At 39.8% G+C, this 22,473-nt stretch overlaps 1 protein-coding gene across 1 annotated transcript in view; it reads right to left on the reverse strand.

Moving 5' to 3' along the window:
- The window catches only part of LOC117819726 (E3 ubiquitin-protein ligase SH3RF3-like), a 167,065-nt gene extending 147,925 nt beyond the window's left edge, over positions 1–19,140 (reverse strand). Inside the window, exons 1-2 of the mRNA XM_034693156.1 lie at positions 19,074–19,140; positions 14,886–15,652 (exon numbers count right to left, since the gene is read on the reverse strand). Coding sequence (XP_034549047.1) covers positions 14,886–15,296 — 411 coding nt within the window. The 5' untranslated portion in view covers positions 15,297–15,652; positions 19,074–19,140. The remainder of the gene's footprint in view (positions 1–14,885; positions 15,653–19,073) is intronic.
- Between the last annotated feature and the right edge of the window lie 3,333 nt (positions 19,141–22,473).

Raw genomic sequence — 22,473 nt, forward strand, 5'->3', positions numbered from 1 at the left:
CCATATCACCCCATTCATCCTTGTAAATCTTCTCATGGGAGAGAAATGTCGTATTTCATTTGGTTAAAAATATGTTTGTGAACCTCATCCAGGCAGCTATTACGTCCCTACCACTTTATAAGGAGAGAATTTAATAAATATACAAATGTAATTTTATAGAGATAGAGGCTGGCATTGCCTGTTCGTGGTTTCATGTTTCATTTCATCCTTGAAATATGCCACCACTCCTTTGTTTGAAATGTATGAGCTTGACCAGTGGCCAGTGACATCTTACCCTCATCTCCATAGAAACAAAAGCACCAGACTTGAGGGGGTTAACCCTTAACCCAATGTGTGTGTGTGTGTGTGTGTGTGTGTGTGTGTGTGTGTGTGTGTGTGTGTGTGTGTGGGTGTGTGTGTGTGTGTGTGTGTGTGTGTGTGTGTGGGGTGTGTGTGTGTGTGTGTGTGTGACCATGTGTGTGTGTGTGCCCATGTGTATATCCATGCAACTGGGGGATGGGATTGATGGGATTCCACTCATACACCCGTGGGAATGGCAGTCAAGCTCCAAAGCTTGTTTAGGCTTTAACACCCATCTTGCACTAACCCCCCCACCCCCAAACCAAACAATACCAACAGGCTCATTACATCATTACTGTCGCTATGAGCTGCCCTTAACCAGCACCCCCTGCCTCCATCCATCACTCCATCATTTGACCTCATCCCCTCCATCTTCATGTCAGGGCCGAGGATGAGACTGATGTGAGATGACATCACACAAAGTTGAGAAAACAACAGCACAAGTAACTGGGAAAAGCCCCCATGTGAAGACTAGGGATGATAATCTCTCCCAAACAAGATGATCCAATCTGATCCGATCTGGTGGTACTCATAATCAGGAAAACAATTCAAGACATTGTTTTTCTCTCCTCTAATTTCTCTGTGATTGTAAAAGGAATTGCATACATCACATAGGCATTGTTATTATTGCTGCTTTCTCTTCTCATTTAGAAGTTATTTTCTTTATTTGAGATATATTTCTGTCACACACTAGCTGAAATGCTATCTGCTCTATATTGTGTGACTCGGACTTAACGTATAAACCACGAATCACACCATCACTCCAAACGTTGCAGTAATGTCATGGGCCTTAGCAATAAAAGGGGCTGTAGATGTTGTGATAAACATAAATGTCTCTACGTTGTAGCTAGAGAGAATGTTTAATATGGGGAGCTGCTCATGCTGCTAGCATCATGGTGGCACGCAGCTGATGTACACAACTACTTTTCAATAAAGAGTAAAGATGGGCAGATTTTTTTAAAGCCTTCCTTTTAAGTCCACATGACTTGATTTCTGAGGTGTTGATTCGCAATAGCATCACCACCCCATTAACGCTACCTGAGCAGCCACCTAAGCTAACTTTGGTTTCATGGACGGTAAAAGGTCAACATCCAAGTCTCACAAGATTGAGGACCCTGAGCTAGGAATGGGAATTTACAGTAATTCTTGTACTCGATTACTCAAATTACCTAGTGAACGACTACTTGAGTACTCGCAATTATTATTTTTTGTACTCAACAAATGCGATCAGCTCTTCCACAAAACTTAATAAGAGCATATCTCCAGTTACCATTTTGGTTATTATCAGGCTAATCTTTTCCGCTTTTGTTTCGTCACAACGACGTGTGTTAACAGGTGGAGCAAAAGACATGATGCGAGACTGCCTGTTATCTGTCTCCGCTGTTTTCTCCTTGTGCTTTAAGCGCATGTGGTTAAGCATGGAACTAGTGGTCTTAAACGGACGTGGGCTGAAGAGTTAAATGTGGAGATAAAAGATGAGACCTGGGATGAATGTTTAAAGAATATACATGACTGTTCAGTCAATGTACAACACGATCTTATACAGTTTAAAACACTTCACAGACTTTATTACTCTAAGGAAAAACTGCATAGTTTTTTCCCTGATGTTTCTCCTCTCTGTAATAGATGTCAATCCTCAATAGGTAATTTAACGCACTCATTTTGGTCATGTAGTAAACTATCAGTGTACTGGAAAAACATCTTTTGTTGTTTGTCTGAGGCTTTTGGAAAATGTTGGAAACCTGACCCACTGGTGGCCATCCTTGGAGCTACAAGCTCCTTATCTTTTGCTGATAAGTATGAGAAGAAGGCTGTTTAGTTTGGAATGGTGGTTGCAAAAAAGCTAATACTAAGAGTGTGGAAGATGGACTCTGTGCCCACCTTTGATCTGTGGCTGGGAGAAATGGCGAACACTCTGAACCTTGAGAGACTGAGATTCCACAAAGAAGACAGAGGAAGTGTGTTAAATAAGATCTGGGACCCTTTGCTGAACTTTCTTCGTGGCACACATTAATATTCTGCGTCATAACTGCACCATCCTGCTGCAAAATGTGTCTTTGTTTTTTCAAGTTTTTCTTTTTTTTTCCTAATAAGAACTGCTTAGGATAAGGTTTTAATGTGATCAAGGCTGCTATCACAACAGACGTGCTCTTTCTTGTTGTTGTTTTTTTTATTTTTCCTTTTGGGAGGGGGGGGGGGTTAGCTTTTATTTTTAAGTTTTGCTATATTTTTTGTGTTTTGTCAAGTCTGTATGTTCTATGTTTATAAAAGCAATAAATATATTTAAAAAAAAAAAAAAAAAAAAAAAAGTGAAATTGGCCAAAAAAAAAAAAAAAGCATTGAACTAGTATTAGGGCCACATATCTTGCACTGCACATTAACTTCATTGTTTTTTTCGAAGTACTTCCAGACATCTCTTTTTTTTCATGTCGCAGGTGTCGCAGACGGTTCTGTATTTGTTGTGCCTTTCTTTCTGTGGAATGATATGTTTCTAAACCCAAAACCTTGGTACACCAAATTACACCTTTGAAACCAGGCAATCGACTGTTCGTATGACATTTTTACAGATCCACATCAGTACACTCGCATCTTTAACATTACGATCAGTAACCGATTTAGATTGGTGAATTAAGGCCCCCCCTTAGTAAAGACAGAACATACAGGCTATATACCAACTAGTCAGATGACAAAATGACAACAACATGAGTGGAAAGCAACAATCCTGACCTTTAAGTTTCCTGTCATCTCCATTGCCAAAGGGTTTTTTGGAATATGGAATAAAGATTGACAAAGCTAGCAAGTGAGTAATTTGATGTTTCACAGCTCGTATTTAAGTACACAAATTGTACTTTGCAGATTTTCAATTCTATGGTTCCCAGTTTCTTTTAAATAATCATATTTGTTTTTGGCTCTGTTTGTTCCATTACGAACACAGGTTGCCAGTGCTTCTTTTGAAATGTTGTTTCATTATTCCTGTTTATTCAGTGTTTTACTGCCAGCCTGTTTTTCAAAAGGTAGTGAAAAATAAATGCAGTTTCAGAGTCTTTTCCAGGAGGACAAGAGATGAAGTCAGGAGGAAACACTGACACGGTCATTTTTGGCATGAAAAGGGTTTAAACAACAAAATATTGAATCCTGACTGTGGGCCGCTTCATTGCAAACCATTCAAAATCAAATTGTGTCTGTGTTTACCAGGGGAAAATTTAACTGGTAAACAAACAGACACGCATGGGAATAGATGAATGCGTACTATATGATTGCAAATACACATCTGTACAAAGCTTCTCATACACACACACGCGCGCACACACACGCACGAAGCACAAAACAGCATAATTCCCAAGAGATCCCGCAAGGCACAGAGCGCAGTCGTCTAGTTTTAACTACTCCTTAAATGGCAGCATGCTGGAGTGTGTGTGTGTGTGTGTGAGTGTGTAGAGGGAAGCTTCATTACGTGGTTACACAGAAATTAATTAAGTTCTCCCCACATCGTGCACATCAGAGAAAGGCGAGAAGAAGATGAGAAAGAATGCGTAAAGAGCGACAGAGGAAAGAGATGTGTTTGTGCTCATGTGGGTTCATTTAACAATCTGGGTTGAAGACGACCGAGAGGGCAAAGAGGGATCTTTTACACTCACATACACAGCAATACACACACGCGTGCACTCGCACAGAATTATGTCCGGAGAGATATTCTCAAACTCAAGAGGATGAATTGTGTGTGTCTTTGTAACTGTGTGTTGTTTGAGTATGTGTGTGTGTGTGTGTGTGTGTGTGCATGCACGCGTACAGTGTCAGGTCTTGGCTCAGTATTTATGAAGTGAGGGGGTAATGTGGAGGTAATGACTGGAAGCTTGTTGTGTACTGCCAGAGATCGGCAGTTTATAACACTAATGAATGTGAATGAATGTGCATGTGTGTGCGTGCATGTGCGTGCGTAGAAGCACAGAAAAATGAGGCATTCTCAAGCTGTGTTATTGTAAAGGTGTTGGAGATCTCTAGATTAACTATGAATGGAGCTGTAGAGCAGAAAATGCTGGAGATAGGGAGTGTGTGTTTTGTATGTGTGTGTGCTTTTGTTCTCCTTTTGTTTATGAGAACTAATTTTAGACAGTATGGACATTTAGTAATACTTCTTCAAAGGGTCGCTGCCTTTAAAAGAACAGGTCTTAGAGTTGAGGTAAGAATACGGTAAAGGTTGGTGTGTAGTTGTTTGAGTGTGTCTTTGGTGCAATACAATACAAAAGACACAGGTTTAAAGGGTCATTACAGGTATCAGTAACTGACTATTTCCTTTATGGAACCCCCTAATCCTTTTACACACACACACACACACACACACACACACACACACACACAGACAGAGAGAAACACACACTGTCAACACGTGGGAATGACAGGGCAAAGCAGTGTCTCACTCTCCAGATGAAAGCAGGTCCCGTCGTTTCTGCATTACGTTGCCATGGTAATCTTGGGCGTCACCACAGCAACCTCAGGTAAATACAGGTGAGGGAGAAGATCAAGGGTTGGGATAATTACAACATGCTGCTTTGAAGGGAACTGGACAGGTGGGAGGGTAAATAGAAAACGGCCACATATTTCTCCCAGAGTCAGTGACATCTTTTAAATCTCTTCTTAAAACCCATTTTTACAGACTTGCTTTTATGTGACTTTCTAACCGATTTTACTTTTATTTTATTATTAATTTTAGTAATTATCCAACTAATTAATTGTTTTAAATTGTATTTGATTATTTGATTTGATTTGATTATTTATTGTTTTAATGTATTATTATTATTTTTCTTTTATATTTTTAATGTTCCTAATTCATCCTTTGCACTTTTTCTAATTTTCCCGATGTGATGTCGTCCTTTTACTCTGAAAAACTCTTTTATTGTCCTTTTAATGCTTTTATTTACTTCTCCATTTTTATTTATTTTTATCTATTTACCCTGAAAACCTCTCAACAATGATTTACTGGTCTATTGTCACACCACTCCATACTGTTAATTGACGTGTATTCCTTTTAACCTCTTGCATTGCATTTTGTTTTGCATTGTTAAATTTTCTCCTCCCTCTCTGTCAAATTGTTTACTCTGCTATTTGAACTACGTTTCGTTTGTCAAAGCACTTTGTAAACATTTGTTTTTAAAGGTGCTATATGAATAAAGTTATTATTATTATTATTACTATTATTATTGTTATGATTATTATTATTATTTCTCATAGCTGAGACATACCTGTTGTCCAGATATTTGTGGGAGTAAACCTTGAATATGTTTTGTTTTTTTTAAGCATAATTAATGAAGGTATATCTGTTTTTACTCTCTGATGTAGTAGACATGCTCCAGTTTGCTTGATTGCATATTAGGGCTGCCACAAACAATTATTTTGATAATCGACGAGTCACCGATTATTTTTGTGATAAGTTGACTAATCGGATCAAACGTAAATTGCAGCTTATCGCACCAGCATGCTCTGTTCTTATATAACCATCATTCGTTTCCAGCTTGAAGTGTTTAAGGTTTGTGCTAACTAAAAATAAAGACAATTAAGATGATAGTTTATTCAACTTTTAATGAACTTTGCAGCTTTTAGCAGCATTTCTGACATTTTTTAATGTGATAGTGCAAAATAAAATGAAGGCACAATGGTAACAAAGTTGTCCATTGAAGAGGAACGTATTTTTTTTAGCACTGTAACGTAGCGTTATAAAATATTAGCGCCATCACATTTCCTATTCAAACATGACATCGCTGTTAAGTAAATAGCTAACTATTGACGTTAATGTTAGCAGCTAACTAGCCCATTAGCTTACCGAGGCGGCTGTCCTCTTCGTCAGAAATTGAATCAGCCACGACGTGCTTCCTTTTCAGATGCACGTGCATCGCCGTCGTACTGCCATGGAAGGCAAGTTCTTTGCATTGCACATTCTTCTCTTTAATTTTGGCAAAATGCTCCCAAACTTTCGAGCTCCTTAGCCGCCAGCCATGTTACTGTTAGGGCATAACTTTTCCGGTGACATCACGGCTGACCCCGATTACCACGGCTGACCCTGATTACCACTACTGCGCATGTGCGTCAAGGACAGAAAGGCAGACAAGACAGCGGAAGGTACAGCGGAAGGTACAGCGGCAGTTTCGAGAGAAAAACAAAGCTTCAAAAAGTAAACGATGACGTCGATTATTAAATAAGTCGATCTTGGCAGCCCTATTGCATATTCAGGCATTGATCAGACTACATCAGGGCTGTAGTGACCCTGCACTGTGCTCTGAATCTGACGACAATATATGTCATATGAGAGTACTGGACTTTTTTAGGAGAATAAAATGTACAGCATATGAAATGTTTCATACCTCAACTGCATTGCAAAGCAGAACACTGGCTACAAAATAATATCACACAATTGAACAGCCCCCAACTACCACAGAACAATACCAATAAGTCCTGCCAAAACCTACAAACCTGCCAAATATCCATGAATTAGTAAGAAGCTAACTCTGTAACGCCTTTGTTTTATGCAGTGTTGAATATTTGCCTGTTTTCGAAATGTGCATCTTTCCATCCACTGACTACTCTCTGATCAAATCAAAGCAAATCAAAGCTAATCAATCAGGCTATTCCAACAGGAGAGAAAAGACAATAAAGGTGGGAAATGTTTGTCTGAATCAGGTGGTCTGAATGTGTTCCATTTGTCCAAGGCTGTGAATTGGCAGGTAATGTGCACTAAGGCATATGGCATAAAGTGAGATCCTGTGCTCACTTTGAAGTGATTTTTCTCGGTAGGCATGAAAACAAATAGAAAAACTGGCACAGTAACTTTCCTCAAGGCTGCATTTTTCAAAATAACATTAAACGTTTTGAAAATCAGCCGGTTGTGTGAATGAATGCAGCTGAATATGCTAAATGAAAAGTTGGACTTTCACAGCATGCACTTCGTACTGTTTTTCGAGTTGCTGTAGTATTTTGTTCTTTTAAAGCACAGAGAAAATTGGGAATGTGTGAAAACATGTCGATATTTTTTAAGCAACATCTATATCCATGGATTTTGGGATAAAATCAGATCAAATGTAACTGAAATATAATACATTTTGAGAATATCAAGCAAAATCAAAAGCATATGTTGACAGCTGTAGCAAGAGCAGTGCTTAAAGTATCTACAGCAGGTGTGCAGTATCAGCTGTTGATATATTATTAAGGTCTTGAAAAACCTGGATCATAATCACATCATTTACCAATGTCATGTCACGAAAATTACATTTGCTCTTATGTCCCATACAGTAATCTAATTTCTAATTTAACACACAAACAAAGCAAATAATATCCTGTTATACATGACAAATGACTCGCAGTCCAACAGCTGAAATGAAAGCTGCTTTTTGATATCAACATTCTGTATTTTGCCTCATTTTTCTCTTTCATATGCCAAGATTAAAAAAAAAGAGGTTAGAACAAAAAAACAGAAGGTATCATAAGCAGCTTTTGTCACCCACACCATGATTTAATACAACGGTTTGATACCAAAATGTACCATGAATGCAATTTATAATTAGTAAAAGGCAAACAGGAACACTTGGTTGGCTCATGAAAAGACTTAATCTGACACTAATCCCTGATGAATATCTTGTCATCGTCTATTATTCTTCAGAAGAGAAAGATAATACAGTTCACATGGCATTGCTACATTGTAGTGTTGTAGTACTCGAGATCGGTCTTGGTCTCGAGACCACTTGTTTAAGGTCTCGGTCTCGTCTCGGAATTGAAAGCATTTTTACTCGGTCTTGTCTCGGACTTGAAAGCATTTTTACTCGGTCTTGTCTCGGTCTTGGACTTGGCGAACTCCATATTTTAAACCAAGACCGATTGAGACCACCACTGATGCACTCTGTGTCCCTGTCATTACTAGTGGTGCAATGGATCATCGTTGATCTGTGATCTGTACGGATGCCTCTCCACGGTTTGGCACAGACGTGGTCTGCGGATTGGTTGATGAAAAAAGAAAAAGTTGCGCGTGTTCACGTGATGACTGCATGTTCAATCCACACTCACTCGTCAAGCGCAGCGGTAGTCATGGCAAGTGAAGGAGTAGAGGAACTGTTATTCCTTCACTCTGTGTTTTGGTCGGGTCACCGCGTTTTTTACCGGGACTTGTCTCCATCTCAACAATACGCAGACAGACTGTTACTGGGTCACTTAGAGTCCAATGCTGCAAGTGCAATTTTTAACTTTCACTTTTGTTTATTGAGCAGTTCACATATTGGCACTTTGCCAGCTGTAGGACCCTAGAATGCACGTAAAAGGTGTGTTCCAAGTTTGCTGCTCAAAGAAAAGTGTAAGGTGAAAACCAGCGATTGAAAGAAGAATGGAGTGAAACTTTTGAAGTTCCTCTGTTCCTTCACTTGCCATGCCATGAAATGCAGTGAATGAGGCAGGACTGGGCCCACAGATAGGGTGCTTTGCACATGCAGTACATTTTTAGTTGAATGTTGTTTTTATTTAATGGGCAAAAGTTTACAAGTGTTTTACAAATTAAATGGAGGGACAAAGTTATATTTGTCTTATCTTCTTTCTTTTTTTTTTTTTTTTTTGCTGATCCAAAAAAAGATCAGATCCGTGATAGGATCCGAACCGTGAGTTTTTTGATCTGTTGCACCCCTAGTCATTACTGTTATAAGAGAGAACCCCCCCCCACACACACACATTACTCAAAACAGAAAACACTGTTTGAACTCGAATCAAAAGGGAAGGTTAAACTACCGATGACGAAAACCAAACCTTGTTTGTTGCTGGTAATTGTATTAAAAGCAAACTTAAGTAAAAAAACAGACGTCTTTTATTTTGTTAACTCTCATCATGATGATTTCTCATTGATATATATAGTCTTGGTCTTGTCTCGGTCTTGCCCTGCCTTGTTCTTGGTCTTGACTCAGTCTCGATCCCTAAATGTCTTGGTCTTGTCTTGGTCTTGGTGTACTCTGGTCTCTGTCATGTCTTGGTCTCGGTTAATGTGGTCTTGACTACAACACTACTACATAGTTAAGACACCTCTTCTTTTTGTATACTATCTTAATACAAATGGCCAGTGATCTCTGCAACAGCTGAAGCACAACACCAACACTTCATAGTTAATGCTTCAAAAGTCATCCACTACCAGGAGGCTAAATGTTCCTCCTGCAGGGCAAATAGCTACAAAATCCCAATCAATAATAAAAATCCAATGATAAGGGTGACCAGGAACTCAAATTCTTGGCCCAGTGCGTCATTTAAGCAAAGAGAGTGTTCAAGTTTCTTGTGTTAAAATGATTCATGAAGAGGTTTTATTCAGCCATCTCTCTGAAAATTGGCAAATTTACAGTAATTTCACACGATGATTGGTGGAAAACTGAATGATCACTCTCACTGACAAAGTGCTCAATGGACAACAGCAGCAGCTCAAAGAGCACACAGCATGGGAAAAAAGCTGTTCTTGCTGCTGACTCAGCATGTCCCTGTCTTCTTACATTTCCATAGCAACACATTCATTCTCATCTACAAGCCTTAATACCTGATGGAGGGTGTTCTGTTTGACCCTTGTGCCTCCTTCTATAACTGTGTGTTTGTGCAGAGAGAGAGACAGAGAAAGAGAGAGAGAGTGGGTGGTACTGCATTAGTGTGTCACTCAAATATAGATTTAACTCCCTTTGCGACACCCCTACTCTGTGTGTGCAGGAGGGGGGTGAACATGCACACTCACACCCCACTGTTAAAGAAGATTAATACACACTTTCATCACCAAGCCTTGGTCCCAAGGGAGCTAGGAGGAGACTTGGGTAAAGTGACTGCAGGGGACTGCAGAGGGTAATGGGTTATAGGTGTGAGTATGTGTTGGTGTGTGAGTGTGTGGGTTCACTGGCCATAAAGCTACAAAGCTACAAGCTACAGTGAAGTGCTGTCCCAACAGGGTCCTAAAACAAACACAGACTGGCCACTGCTAAGAGGTGAGTGTGTACACTTTATATGTTTTAGAGAGTGTGTGTGAGACTGTGCGTGAGAGATCGCATAAGAGTCTGGGACTGCGGGTCTGGGACTGAGCTCATGCAGGTGATTTTTGTTTTACAACTTTTATTTGCATTCTTTCTACTAGGCTGTTTTATTTGTTCATTTTTGTTGCTGTGTGTAGGTCTCATTGTCTGTATGTTCTTTGTCTCTACTTCTCTCTCTCTCTTTTTTTTCTCTCAGCCTTCCCAGACAGTAACTCAGTTCAGAAACACATGATGGCTGTTTACCAGCACAGTCATGGACAAAAGCATTGGCACCCCTGGAAAACTTCCAGAAAATACACAATTTTTCCCATAAATTGTTGCAATTACAAATGTTTTTGGTATACACATGTTTCTTGCATTTATGTGCATTGGAACAATACAAAAAACAAAAGAAAAAAGCCAAAATTGACATAATTTTACACAAAACTCTAAAAATGAGCCGGACAAACTTATTGGCACTCTCAATTTGATATTTGTTTGCACACCCTTGGGGAGAACACCGAAATGAAAATTCTTGGCCGAAACTGAAAATGAGGAAGCCAAGGCCAAAACCGAAAACCAAAACACCAAAATAAATTATTATGCCAACTATTAGTGGGAAGACCGGGGACAGTTGTAACATTTCACTCGTTGAATTTCAGATTAAGTCATGCATTTTCTGTTTGTGTTGCACAGTAAATTTCTAGGTTATTTATCTTCAAATGTGACTTTGAAAAAACATCTTTTGTAAGTCCTTAAAGAATTAAGCTTAGAAGATGTATGCCACTTTGTCATGTTTTTTTTTTTAAGTCAAAAGGAATATAACAACTGTTTAATACTTTAATGTTCTTACACCTCTCAACTGGAATTCTGGACCGCTCTTTGCAAACTGCTCGAGGTCTCTCAGATTTGAAGGGTGCCTTCTTGCAACAGCAGTTTTAAGATCTTTCCACAGGTGTTCAATGGGATTTAGATACCGACTCATTGCTGGCCACTTCAGAATTCTCCAGCGATTTGTCTCCAACCATTTCTTGGTGCTTTTTGAGGTATGTTTTGGGTCTTTGTCCTGCTGAAACACCCATGACCTCTGACGCAGACCCAGCTTTCTCACACTAGGCTCACATTGCGACCTAAAATCTTTCGATAGTCTCCAGATTTCATGATTCCTTGCACACAGTCAAGGCACCCAACAAACATGTGTATACCAAAAACGTTTATAGTTGCAACAATTTCTGGGAGAAATGGTGTATTTTCTGGAAAAATTCCAGGGGTGCCAATACTTTCGTCCATGACTGTATGTCTAGTCCTGCTCAAGGTTTCTGCCTATTGAAAGAAAGATTTCAATCTGTTATTACCACCTACTCACTATACACCATCACGCTTAATTCCCAGCTTCCAGCTACAAAAAATAAACAACTTTTGAAAGAACAAAGATTTAAAAATAGTTCATTCATACAGATCTAAAGATATTGTCCTTGCACGCATTTGGTCGCACTTAAACTGGCAACTGTTTCCTTAACAGCCTAACATGAAACTGATCATTTCCAACTATGGTCAAGTTAAAAAAGGAGGCCTTCTATAAACCACATTAAACTGAACATTTCCACCGATGTTTAAGTCAGAAAAGGAAAAGTGCATTCCACGTTCTGTTTGGTTTTTGCTGCATGACTGCTTCAATTTGGTCAACGTCTCTTTCGCTCACCTCCTTGTGTCTTTAAACCGCCTCAACCTTCCTGTGATGTTTCCCTCTTCTCTTTTACTTTTATTTGCTGGTGACTAGTCAGCCACTAACCACAAATCTAAAGTCTCTCTAAATGAATTCAACAGAACATAAACACCCTCAATGTTTTTTAGAGAGTGCTAGTATTTTTGCCACAGTGTCAACAGGCAGAGGTGAAATTTGCAGAACTCCTTTCTGTTGATTGAGTTTATATGACGTGTGGGTTCAGGTCCCTGGCAAGCGGCAACCTCTGGTCTCAAACTATGAAGTCCGTGCGGAATGATTTTAAAATGTTCATCGAGAATCCGCTTGAGGCTGGCTGCAGAAACACCGGAAACCACATAGACACCAATTCTTTGCAGCATTAATAAACATGTTTACAGCCTGGTTCAAAAGCCTGTAGCACTCAATCGAACCTTTGGTCCTATAAGCAATTTTCTAAACGTTAAAATACATTTATTGGCTGTTTAACCCATATCTGAAAATGAATGTCATGGGTTTTTAATAATGTTCAAAGTCATCAATGTTGTAGATATATCCTTTGCGTGTTAGCTTTTTTTCCTTCATGTACCACACATAAGCATCCGCCTGTAGGGACCGCTAAAGTTTATTGAGTGAATTGAAATGGAGTGTTAAGTGTTAGCGGAAATGTCACTGAGGGTTTGGATTCCTGTTCATCGCCCTGAATGAGTGACTGCTCACCGCTGCTGCACTTCATCACTCCAGAGCGCTCCACTGCTCCAATCAATGGCAAGCTCTGCCTGATAAAGTCTCGTTGTACAGACTAAGAGGGGGGGGTTAAGTGCGAAAGCTGACGGTAACGCCTTTGTGAGCCTGATTATTCATTGCATCCCACTAAGCGGAGACATCACTGAACTCAGAGACAAAGCCTAAGCATGAACACACTTGCCAAGGACCACCCTCATGCACTCTAGATTATACAAACCCCAATGCATTTATCTGTAAGTTCACAATTCAAGCTACCCTTAGACAAATACAGTATATCTGTCTTAACAAGTTAGAGCGTGAGATGTTGGACCTGGAAGTCTTGTCTTCCTTCAAAGACAAAACAAGTGAGAAAGGCTGACAGAGAGGTGAGGTCATCATTATTGTTTCCACCAGAAAGCATGTCTAAAATTCTCATGAATTCAGTGTTTGTGCATGATCTATCTTGACACATTGCCAACTTGCATTTGTCAGAATGTTGCAGGCTGAACCAGATTTGGCAGTTCAATACAAAGCGTTGACTATCTGTTTCTTTTTCTCCGCTCAGCTTCACACCAGACTTCTACAGCAGCCTATGAGTCGCATGTTTCACCTGTAAGATGCATTGTCAGTCTTCCATAAGCACTAAAGCATTTCCTGTCATCTACTTCCTTGCCTATTTTAAGTCTCTTTGACATCATATTCAACCAGACATAGGTTTTAAATACCAGGTCAGGATGTGTGAGAGACCTCTATGGATAATAGAGACAAACCCCGAGCTGAGCACCTATACAATTCCTGTGTCAGACCGCTGCAGAGACAACTGGTTGGTTTTCAACATGACACTGCTCTATTCAGTGTTATTAATGGTTTTAATCACCAGGTCTGTTTTAAGAGAAGCAAAAGTGCAGGGGTGCAACTAACAAAGTGCTTGTCGACACTGGATGATTCAAATCTCTTCATGCGTCTTCATGCACCTGTCTTCTAATTGTGCATCTGGCAGCACTCTGATATTACATTTAGTGTGATGAATGCATCCACAAAATTGAGATTTGTTGAAATAAAAAATAAATTGGTCTTGCGTTTCTCATATCAGCGAACCTGCAAAATAACTAGGTATTTCAGTTCCAATGCATCTTTTCAGACTTTGTGTGTACAAATTTAGATTCCAGTTGGAGGCAAATTGACAGGCAGTATTTTTAATAGCATAGTACAAACAAAATCACATTATCTGTCTTACCTCCTCATAACAGCCACATTCTCCAACACCTCTCAAACTGCAGCCATAAGACAACACATTGATGTACTACACATCAGGTAAACAAGGCTTTCCATTCCTCCTCCATTGAGCTCAGGTTATGACAATGCACACTGCTGTATAGCCTGTGGGCAAGTGGGCTCCACCAGAGCTATGGCAACGACAGTATCACAGACAGGTGACCCCCCCCCAGTCTGTCTCTCCTCCTGTCTCGCTCACTCTGTTCTGTTTAATTACACCTCAGTGGCACCACAGGAAAGACAGTCTCATTACACTACATCAGGGAATGTAACTGACAACAATTGCTGATGAGCAAAACAAGCAATGGACAGCAAAGCAAATCAGTCAATAGATGCTTTGTAATAATCAGCAACAATATTATAAACATCAGCTGTCAAAGAGAAGCATCTTGTTTCCAAGTCCTCTAACTTGGACTCTGACTCCAAGTTCATCAGCCTATTTTCATGTGAATATTCAGAGCAAAGTATAGTCCATAAATTTGCATACAGCAGCTGGTTATCTGTGCAGGCAGCACGCTGAACACACTGTTCCCTATTTTCAGCAAACCTCACAGATAAACAGCGGGGAATTTATCAGTGCAATGGTCCTCAAAACCGTCTTCCAACAATGCTGCTGCTTTACTGTGAAGCAGCAGCGCGTCAGTGGGAAGTGATCTTGAAGTTGTTGTGTTTTGTGCAAGCAGAAATGATAAGGGGTTGCTGACAATACGACAAATAGAGAAGTTATCAGTGTGAATAAAAACATGATCCATAAAGCACCTGGACATCCATTCAACATAGTTTGGGGGTTCACAGCTCCACAGAGAGAGATACATTTAATGGCTGATGAGAAAGTGACCAACCTTAATAGGGGAGCTCCTGACGGCTACCGGCAGCTCACGGATCGCACTGCCTGGGGGAGAAGCGGATATCCCGGCTGCGTACCCCTGCAGCGAGCCCCCGGCCAGAGACTGTCTGCCGCCCGCTCCTCCTCCTCCGCTCCCTCGCTGCGGCCGCTGCTTGATACCGTCCAGGAGGCGAACCAGCAGGATGTTAGCAGGCAGGTCGTCCACCCCGCAGTCCACGAGGATGCGGCACTCCGGGCAGCGGAGCTCGTTCCGGGAGCTGACTATGTTTTCCAGGCAGCGGCGGCAGAAGGTGTGCTGGCACGGCAGCACCTTAGCCGTGGTGTCCAGGCGCTCCAGGCACACCGAGCACTCCAGCAGATCCAGCAGCGACGAAGACTCGTCCATGTCGGCGTTGAGGGTGAGCATCTGGGCTTCAGTGTCCGTGGAGACGCCGCGGCGACTGGTTCGTGTACCGAAGAAATGAACCAGGGGCACAGAACATTCTGGGTCCGACTGGAAGGAGCCAAAGGACGCCCCACGACGGACTCCCCGTGCGCCGAGCAGTTCCCCTGTTGTTGTGAATGTTCTCCGCTGTTCTGGTCCTCTCTCGGTCTCCCTCAACGTGCTTCTGTTTCTCGCTCTTCCTCTCTGTGTCTCCCCCCCTTCTCCAGCAGCTGTGCAGAAAGCGGTGAGGTCACGCTCTCATCATCATCATCATCATCATCCGCGCGCCGATCAGAATTGCGGAGCGCGCTCTCGAGCTACAGACGGATTGATACAGACTGGGAGAAAGAGAGAGAGAGGAAGGTAGAGAGATATAGACAGTGGGTTATCTGCAGCTTCTTCATTTTCACCAGCCAGGTTTTCCTCTCACACCTTCACACTCAGGCTGGTTAGAATTTAAAGAAAAGACCTGGTGTTAAGTTTGTCTGATAATAAAGACTGAGCGTGTTGAACTATCTCATTGGCTCACAAGACAATAAAGCAAGTAGCCTATAAGTCATAAACAACACATGATACTGCGGCGTAGATTATTTCATTGACACAGATCAGCTCATAAGAGAAAACATCATCGTCTCAACAGAGTTCAGATGTTCATGCCGCCAGCCAAAAACGTCATGCATCCTGCAGAACAAAACCCTCAACCTAACACTGATTTCGCACCAATTACTCTGGTTTCTCACCTTATGAAACCCAGCTGACAGGCTTAGACTTCATTTACATTACCTCAGTGACAACATCCAGTCAAAACAAACGAGGGGTTGGAAAAAATATTGGTTTGTAGCGACGCCTGGTGGCCATCAGCTGAACTTGTTTTTGTTTCTCTCTAATTTGAACAATAGGGTTTTATAGTAGAACATTTGAAGTGAAGTTTTTCTGCAAGGTCCAATTCTGTGGAATGCTGTTGAAAGACTTATAGACACCATTTTTTATCCACCAAGTTGTTAATGATGGACAAGTCAAACATTAAATCAAAGACTAAGACTTTTTTATTAGCCACTGCCTTCCTATCTTAGCTCATTTTAACTCACTTTAAATGCAAATTTTAATTTTATTAACATATTTTTAATTTTCCTTTTCTGTTTTATTATATTTGTCATTTTAATTGTGTTTTTTTAATGCTTGTCTGAATGTTTCCAATGATTTTAATGTTTTAATGTAAAGCATATTGAGCTGCCCTCGTGTATGAAATGCACTATACAAATAAAGCTGCCTTGCCTTGCCTATGAGAGCAAAATAGTTATTGTTGTACGAATGGAAATATAATAAAGTTGAATGATTAAGTGAAAACATGCAAAATAAATCTACCATTGGTATTTAATTGTAACAGTAGATACGAGATAAATGTACTGTTGGGTAATTCTGAATTGTTATAATATGCTGCAAAAACTATGCACATGGTGTTGTATGTCATCAACATAATGTTAGCAGCAATGGGTAATTTAAATGTGCATGCAGGAGTTATATTGATTGGAAGTTGGGACTGGTAAACACTCAAACATATAGGTGAAACATTTTAACCAAAGTTTTGCTGAGGATAAAGACCATAACATGCTATGTGATGGATACAACATTTGTGTTTCTGTGTGTGTGTGTGTGTGTGTGTGTGTGTGTGTGTGCAACCGCGTGTGTGTGCGCGCGCGTGTGTGTGTGTGTTGTTTCTCAGCCGTGACTGCAGGCTTGCTCTGCCTGTCCACCTGTTCAGACCTGCTCCTCTCTCACAGTCAGCCCTAGAGGGGTGTAAGGAAGGAGTGATTGAGCCAAATGTGTGTGTACGTTTGTCCCTGCATGTGTGAGTGTGTATGTGTGACACAGCGACGCCTTCCTGGGTGAAGGGTGGGCTGACTATTTACCACCCACGAAGAAAAGCAGAGGGTGGACTGCTTTAGGCTCACAATGAGAATGGGGGAGTTTATGTGTGTATGTGTGAGCATGGGTTTCTGTTTGCATCAGCACAGTATGTATACAGATTAGCTGGATACTGCATAAGTTGTATATTGTAATTTGTTTCACAATGGTGCACTCAAGTCATTGAAATGTTTTTATTTTATTGCATAACATCACCCACACACATATATAGAGAGAGTAAATGATGGCTTGGTGATTTAAGTTTGACTGTGGTAAGTAAGGAAGTCATTTACAGCTGAAATCTTTTTGTGCAGTCATATGCGTTACATAAATAAAGCTACAAAAAAATCAATGCAGCACAAATTAAATAGTTTGTGGTGTTTCCATATAGCAGGTCTTAATGTAGCAGGTCCTAAAACTTATAGCAAACACATTTCAATTCACAATTGGATGAAAAAAAAGTTTCTAAAATGAAGTTATGGTGAAGTCTGTGGCCCAAAAATAGTGGTAACTTGAAGACTTTAGCACCTTTTCTCCATGGCCGCAAGACATCTCAATGCCTCAGTAATGCAGTCACCTAAAAATTATTGCTGTTGATGTTGTTGTCAAGCCTCACTCTTGCCACACAAGTGCTGGCAATAAGCCCAAACTCATGATGTCTCTCTCACTCTCAATCAAACCCCCCCCCCCCCCCCCCCCCCCCCCCCCCTCATGTCTCATGCCCAGGATGTTTGATCTGCTTAATACAATTCTCCACAGCCAGTAATTCAGAATTAGAGGCGAACTACAGGGAGAGGAGCACAAAATAATTATTGGATGAAAATCTCTCCCTCCATTCAATTTAAACAGCATAGGCATGGCTTCCCTGTAGGACATAGTGCTGTCAATAACAGACAAATGTTGTTGGAATGGTCCACATGCCAATTAGGGATGGTAACTGGCACTTTGGCAATAAAGCTCTGCGGGGTGTCAGTTAGAGATTTGTCTAATAATGACACATATTTAATGCACATACACAGCACACGCTGTAATTATGCAAATTACTCTTCATGTTATTTACACCCCAGAATGTGACACATATATAATGCTTTCATGAGCACTATGATATGCGTGAAATTAAGCGTATTACACAATGTTACTTGGATTTCATACATTTGGTTTATATAACTGTTTCTCATCATGACAGATGCTTGGGTTGTCTGTTTTGTATGAAACAGCATGTAAACGGAAACTTGTCTCAAACTGAGCAGCCTCTATGGGGACAGTTACGCATATATTCTCCCATAAATATTTTCTTCAAACTTTCTTCTCTTCTTGTCTTCCAGAGGTCAGAGCTCACAGTCAGTGGTGCCCTGTTTGCCCTGGCGCTGGGCCAGTTCATTGTTTCCAGTTGGCTTTTAGCTTTTAGTTCACACTTTCTTGTTTTTTGCTTCATATTGTGCTGAAATGAAAGTTTATTTTTGCAATGAACAAAAATGCTCTGAACACTGCAGTGTGATTATATTGTAATTGCATATTGTCCTGTAGAAAATTCTCATGATTATAAGCTGTTGAAATAAACATGAGCTGACTTCACTTGACACTGCATTCATATTCAAGTGCATGACTGCCAACTTACTTACCTACAGAGCTCCCTAAAGTTCCAGCTACTATATTAAACTCGCCTCTATTAGTGATATTAATATTGATTCTTCTTCTTTCCTTCATCTCTGCAAACACAGGAGTTATTTTCCCAACTGTTCTGTCAGAGATTAAGCTTTGTTTGCCCAAAACAATCACATATAATGAATATGCAGTGTGAGTATATGTGTGCGCGTGTCCGTGTCTATAACCTCATCTACCTATATCACATACCTCACCAATACCATCGACCAATGTCCTTCGTTCATGCAAAAGTAGGTTAGCTGACACCGCAGTTACCATGGCAACCGGCTCTTTGCTTCCTTGTTGAAGAGTAGTTAGAGAGCATGTTCTCACATAGACAATGTGCATAGGGGATACTAACAGGGGTACTAACAAGGTCACAGAGTGGGTTGTAGGTTTCTTCCTGTACAGCAGAGGGTGTTCTCTAAGGCTTGTGAAAGAAAACAAAGGCCAGGCGTTATCGAGAGATGTCAAGTTTCAGAGCAAATCATTTCTATAAAGGTTAAAATAAAATATTAGCACACTGTGACATTTCTGCTAATTGATGTTATCATTATTACTTTTTTTCCCATGTATGTTTTATGTTTGTTCAGTAGGTAGATCTACAAATGAACTTTAATCCGACATAATTCTACACCAAGAAAAAATGTATTCATTTCTTTCTTCTTCATAACCCACAAACACAGAGAGGGTTTTTATACCTAGGGGGTTATTTCTTTCATAAAGTGGATATTTATTTCAACTTGCCATATCTACTTCTATTTTCCTAGGAAGTCAACATTAAACATCAAGCGAAAAAGATCAGTCATAACATTTGTTTTTTTCTACATGGCCTTGGCTTCATCCATGAAAAAAAAACATATTTTTCTCTTCTCAGAGTTCAAGCCTCTGTGGGGCACATGAAAAGAATGAGGAAGTTTGTTCTTAATGATTTCACTGCAAATTAAAGTATCCCTAACTTCATTATGCTGAGCAGTAAATGAGGCCTCCGCTGACTGCTCTCTTCTGTGAGACACATGACTTTGATGTGTTGCTGAGGGAGGTGAAAACAGGATAGCCAGTCTGTGACAGCTGCTGTACTACAGTGAAGCTTTACTACTCAGATCTCCAACATTAATGCATGTTGCCCTGAGGACTTTATTTCAACCTAAAATGTATTCCGCCAGTGATCACATTTAATCTTGGACTAAGTTTTTCATAACTTCAAATCTTGTTCTGGTTTAATGTATTCATCTAAGCAAGATTCAGATGCAGGAACAAATAATGAGCCAGTTAAAATGAATCATGTCTGGTGTACGAGGTTGCACTGGATGAACCTTCTTTGTGTGGTCAGGTGTTCAACCTGGAAGGTAAAAACAGTTTTTGGCCACTAATGCAGCATGGTGCTACTGCAGTCACGTGTTGGTGCTGTTCATGGAAAAATTATGTCGTTTAATCGACACTTTAGAGCGCTTCATAAAAAATAAATGGACGGCCTGTTCAGCAGGCAAATTTGACTCAGATGTGTCAGGTGCTGCACCACAGCCACTGAAAGCATTGGCTCTCTATAGTAGAATTTATTCAAGGTTTTACAGGCAGAGAAAAGTGTATCCCCTTGCTATGTTGCTGACATTTAAACAGTTTATTATTAAGGATTGTGCCTTAGAACCTTAAGACTTATTATTATTATTATTATTATTATTATTATTATTATTATTATTATTATTATTATTATTATTTTCCCCTAATATGTCTTGCCATTGTTTTATTTCTTCTTCTCTTTCTCGTTTTTCAATTGCTGTAAAGCACTTAGGCTTTCATTGGATTTGTATGAAAGGTGCTATATAAATAAAGCTTGATTGATTGAAGATTGATTATTTCTGTATAACTATTTTTAATGATTGTGACCACTGCCAGGTAGGTGCTGAAAAAAGTGCAGCATGCTGCGGAGACTGCCTCTGTTTCACTTTCACAGTGAATCTTAATTTTCACCATTTACAGAAAGCAAGATGATATTTTCTTGTCAGAAAAAAATTACGAAAACAAGGCAAGATCAGCATGAGATAAGAGGTACCACTTTGTCCGTGGGGCACCAAAATCCAAAGGTACAGAGAGTTTTTAAAGTTGTTTCATTATTTTATGAAGAATACTTTTTAAAATCTGTTTAAAAAAGAAAAGGATTGCTTCCCAAATGAAGTTATTGTTATTACATTAGAAAAGGTGGATCCATAAAGTTAATAATGCAAAAGGAAGCCATCTCATGTAGACATCAGAGGTTTAACGAAAACTATTTTTTTCTACTTTCCAATTTTTTCGAAATAGTAGTCGTCTAGTCAATGAGTCACTAAGTGAGAAAGACGCAGGAAAAGGTACTAGCACACAATTTACCTTTTATTCTGTAATGCCAACAGCTTAAGCATTCCCCATTGATTGCTGGTGTTAGCTTTAATGCTAGCTCTAACTGTCAGCGGCAGCCCCTCCCCTGCGGTATCCACCATTTTTTCCGTGACTAAATTTACCATTGCCTTCAGCGCTAACTATTGGTTGAAGTAGTTAACTAGTTAATTAGTTGGTTAAACCCCTGGTCGACATACTTGGTAAGCTTTTGTGTGCTGCTTAGGGTGAAAAAAAATAGGCCTTGTGCATCAAAAAAGTAGATGATTTACAAGTAAATGATAATGAATAAGATATACTCTTTCATAAATTTGAGTGTTCATACCTATTATTATAGGGGTGTCAGCATTAAAACATTAACATTAAAGTGATAAAGGCCAAAATGAATGCTTTATCGTTTTTGATCTTTAGGAGACTGTTCTTTTCAGGACACCTGTTAAGCTGCTGCAGTGTCTTCCTGCTTCCTGCTGCTACTGTGATTGAAAATCACACCTCTGTCCTTTTAAATGGCACATTCCACTTAAAAACTAAAATTCTCAGACAGCCCACTTGACAAGTCAGTCAGTAAGTTATATGCACTTTGTGTCAAATGATATTAAGACATCAGGAAAGTACTCCAAGCTTAAGCTACCACCTAATCATACAGGTGCAGCTAATAAAACTTAGGTCAGCAGGTTACTGCATCACAGCAGCTGGTGGAGCTATTTTGGAAGGTACGAATTGACATGTGACCTGTGGATGAAACTACATTGAGGACGTTAACTGAAGTGCTTGCTAAATTGGTTGCATCTGACTGCCCTTAACATGCACTTTAAAACTTTCTCCTGCCTCTCGGTTATGATTTTAGATTCTCAATGGTGTGGCTGTGCAGCATTTATTTAAATAATAATGATAATCTGAAATGTAATGTCACATAGTCATTGCATTCATTTGATTCCTAGATCAAGACGATGGTAAGAATTGCTTAACATCATTAATAAGGACTTAAAAACAATTTTGAAATAATGACATTTGAAACACGTGATTAAATGTATAACTAATCACCATTTATCTTGGAAAATAAGACATTAATTATGATTTAAAGAGTGAATTGTTTGACAGCCTTACCTCATATGGAACCTATTTAAGTATCATGAAGTATAATGTTTCTTACATGTTGTGATGTTTCCTTGCTGCATTCTTCTATTTAGTCCTACAAAAACCCCTACATGCAGTAAGGAATGTGTAATCCTTAATC

Source organism: Notolabrus celidotus, chromosome 10 (assembly GCF_009762535.1).
Source record: "Notolabrus celidotus isolate fNotCel1 chromosome 10, fNotCel1.pri, whole genome shotgun sequence".
Taxonomy (NCBI): Eukaryota; Metazoa; Chordata; class Actinopteri; order Labriformes; family Labridae; genus Notolabrus; species Notolabrus celidotus.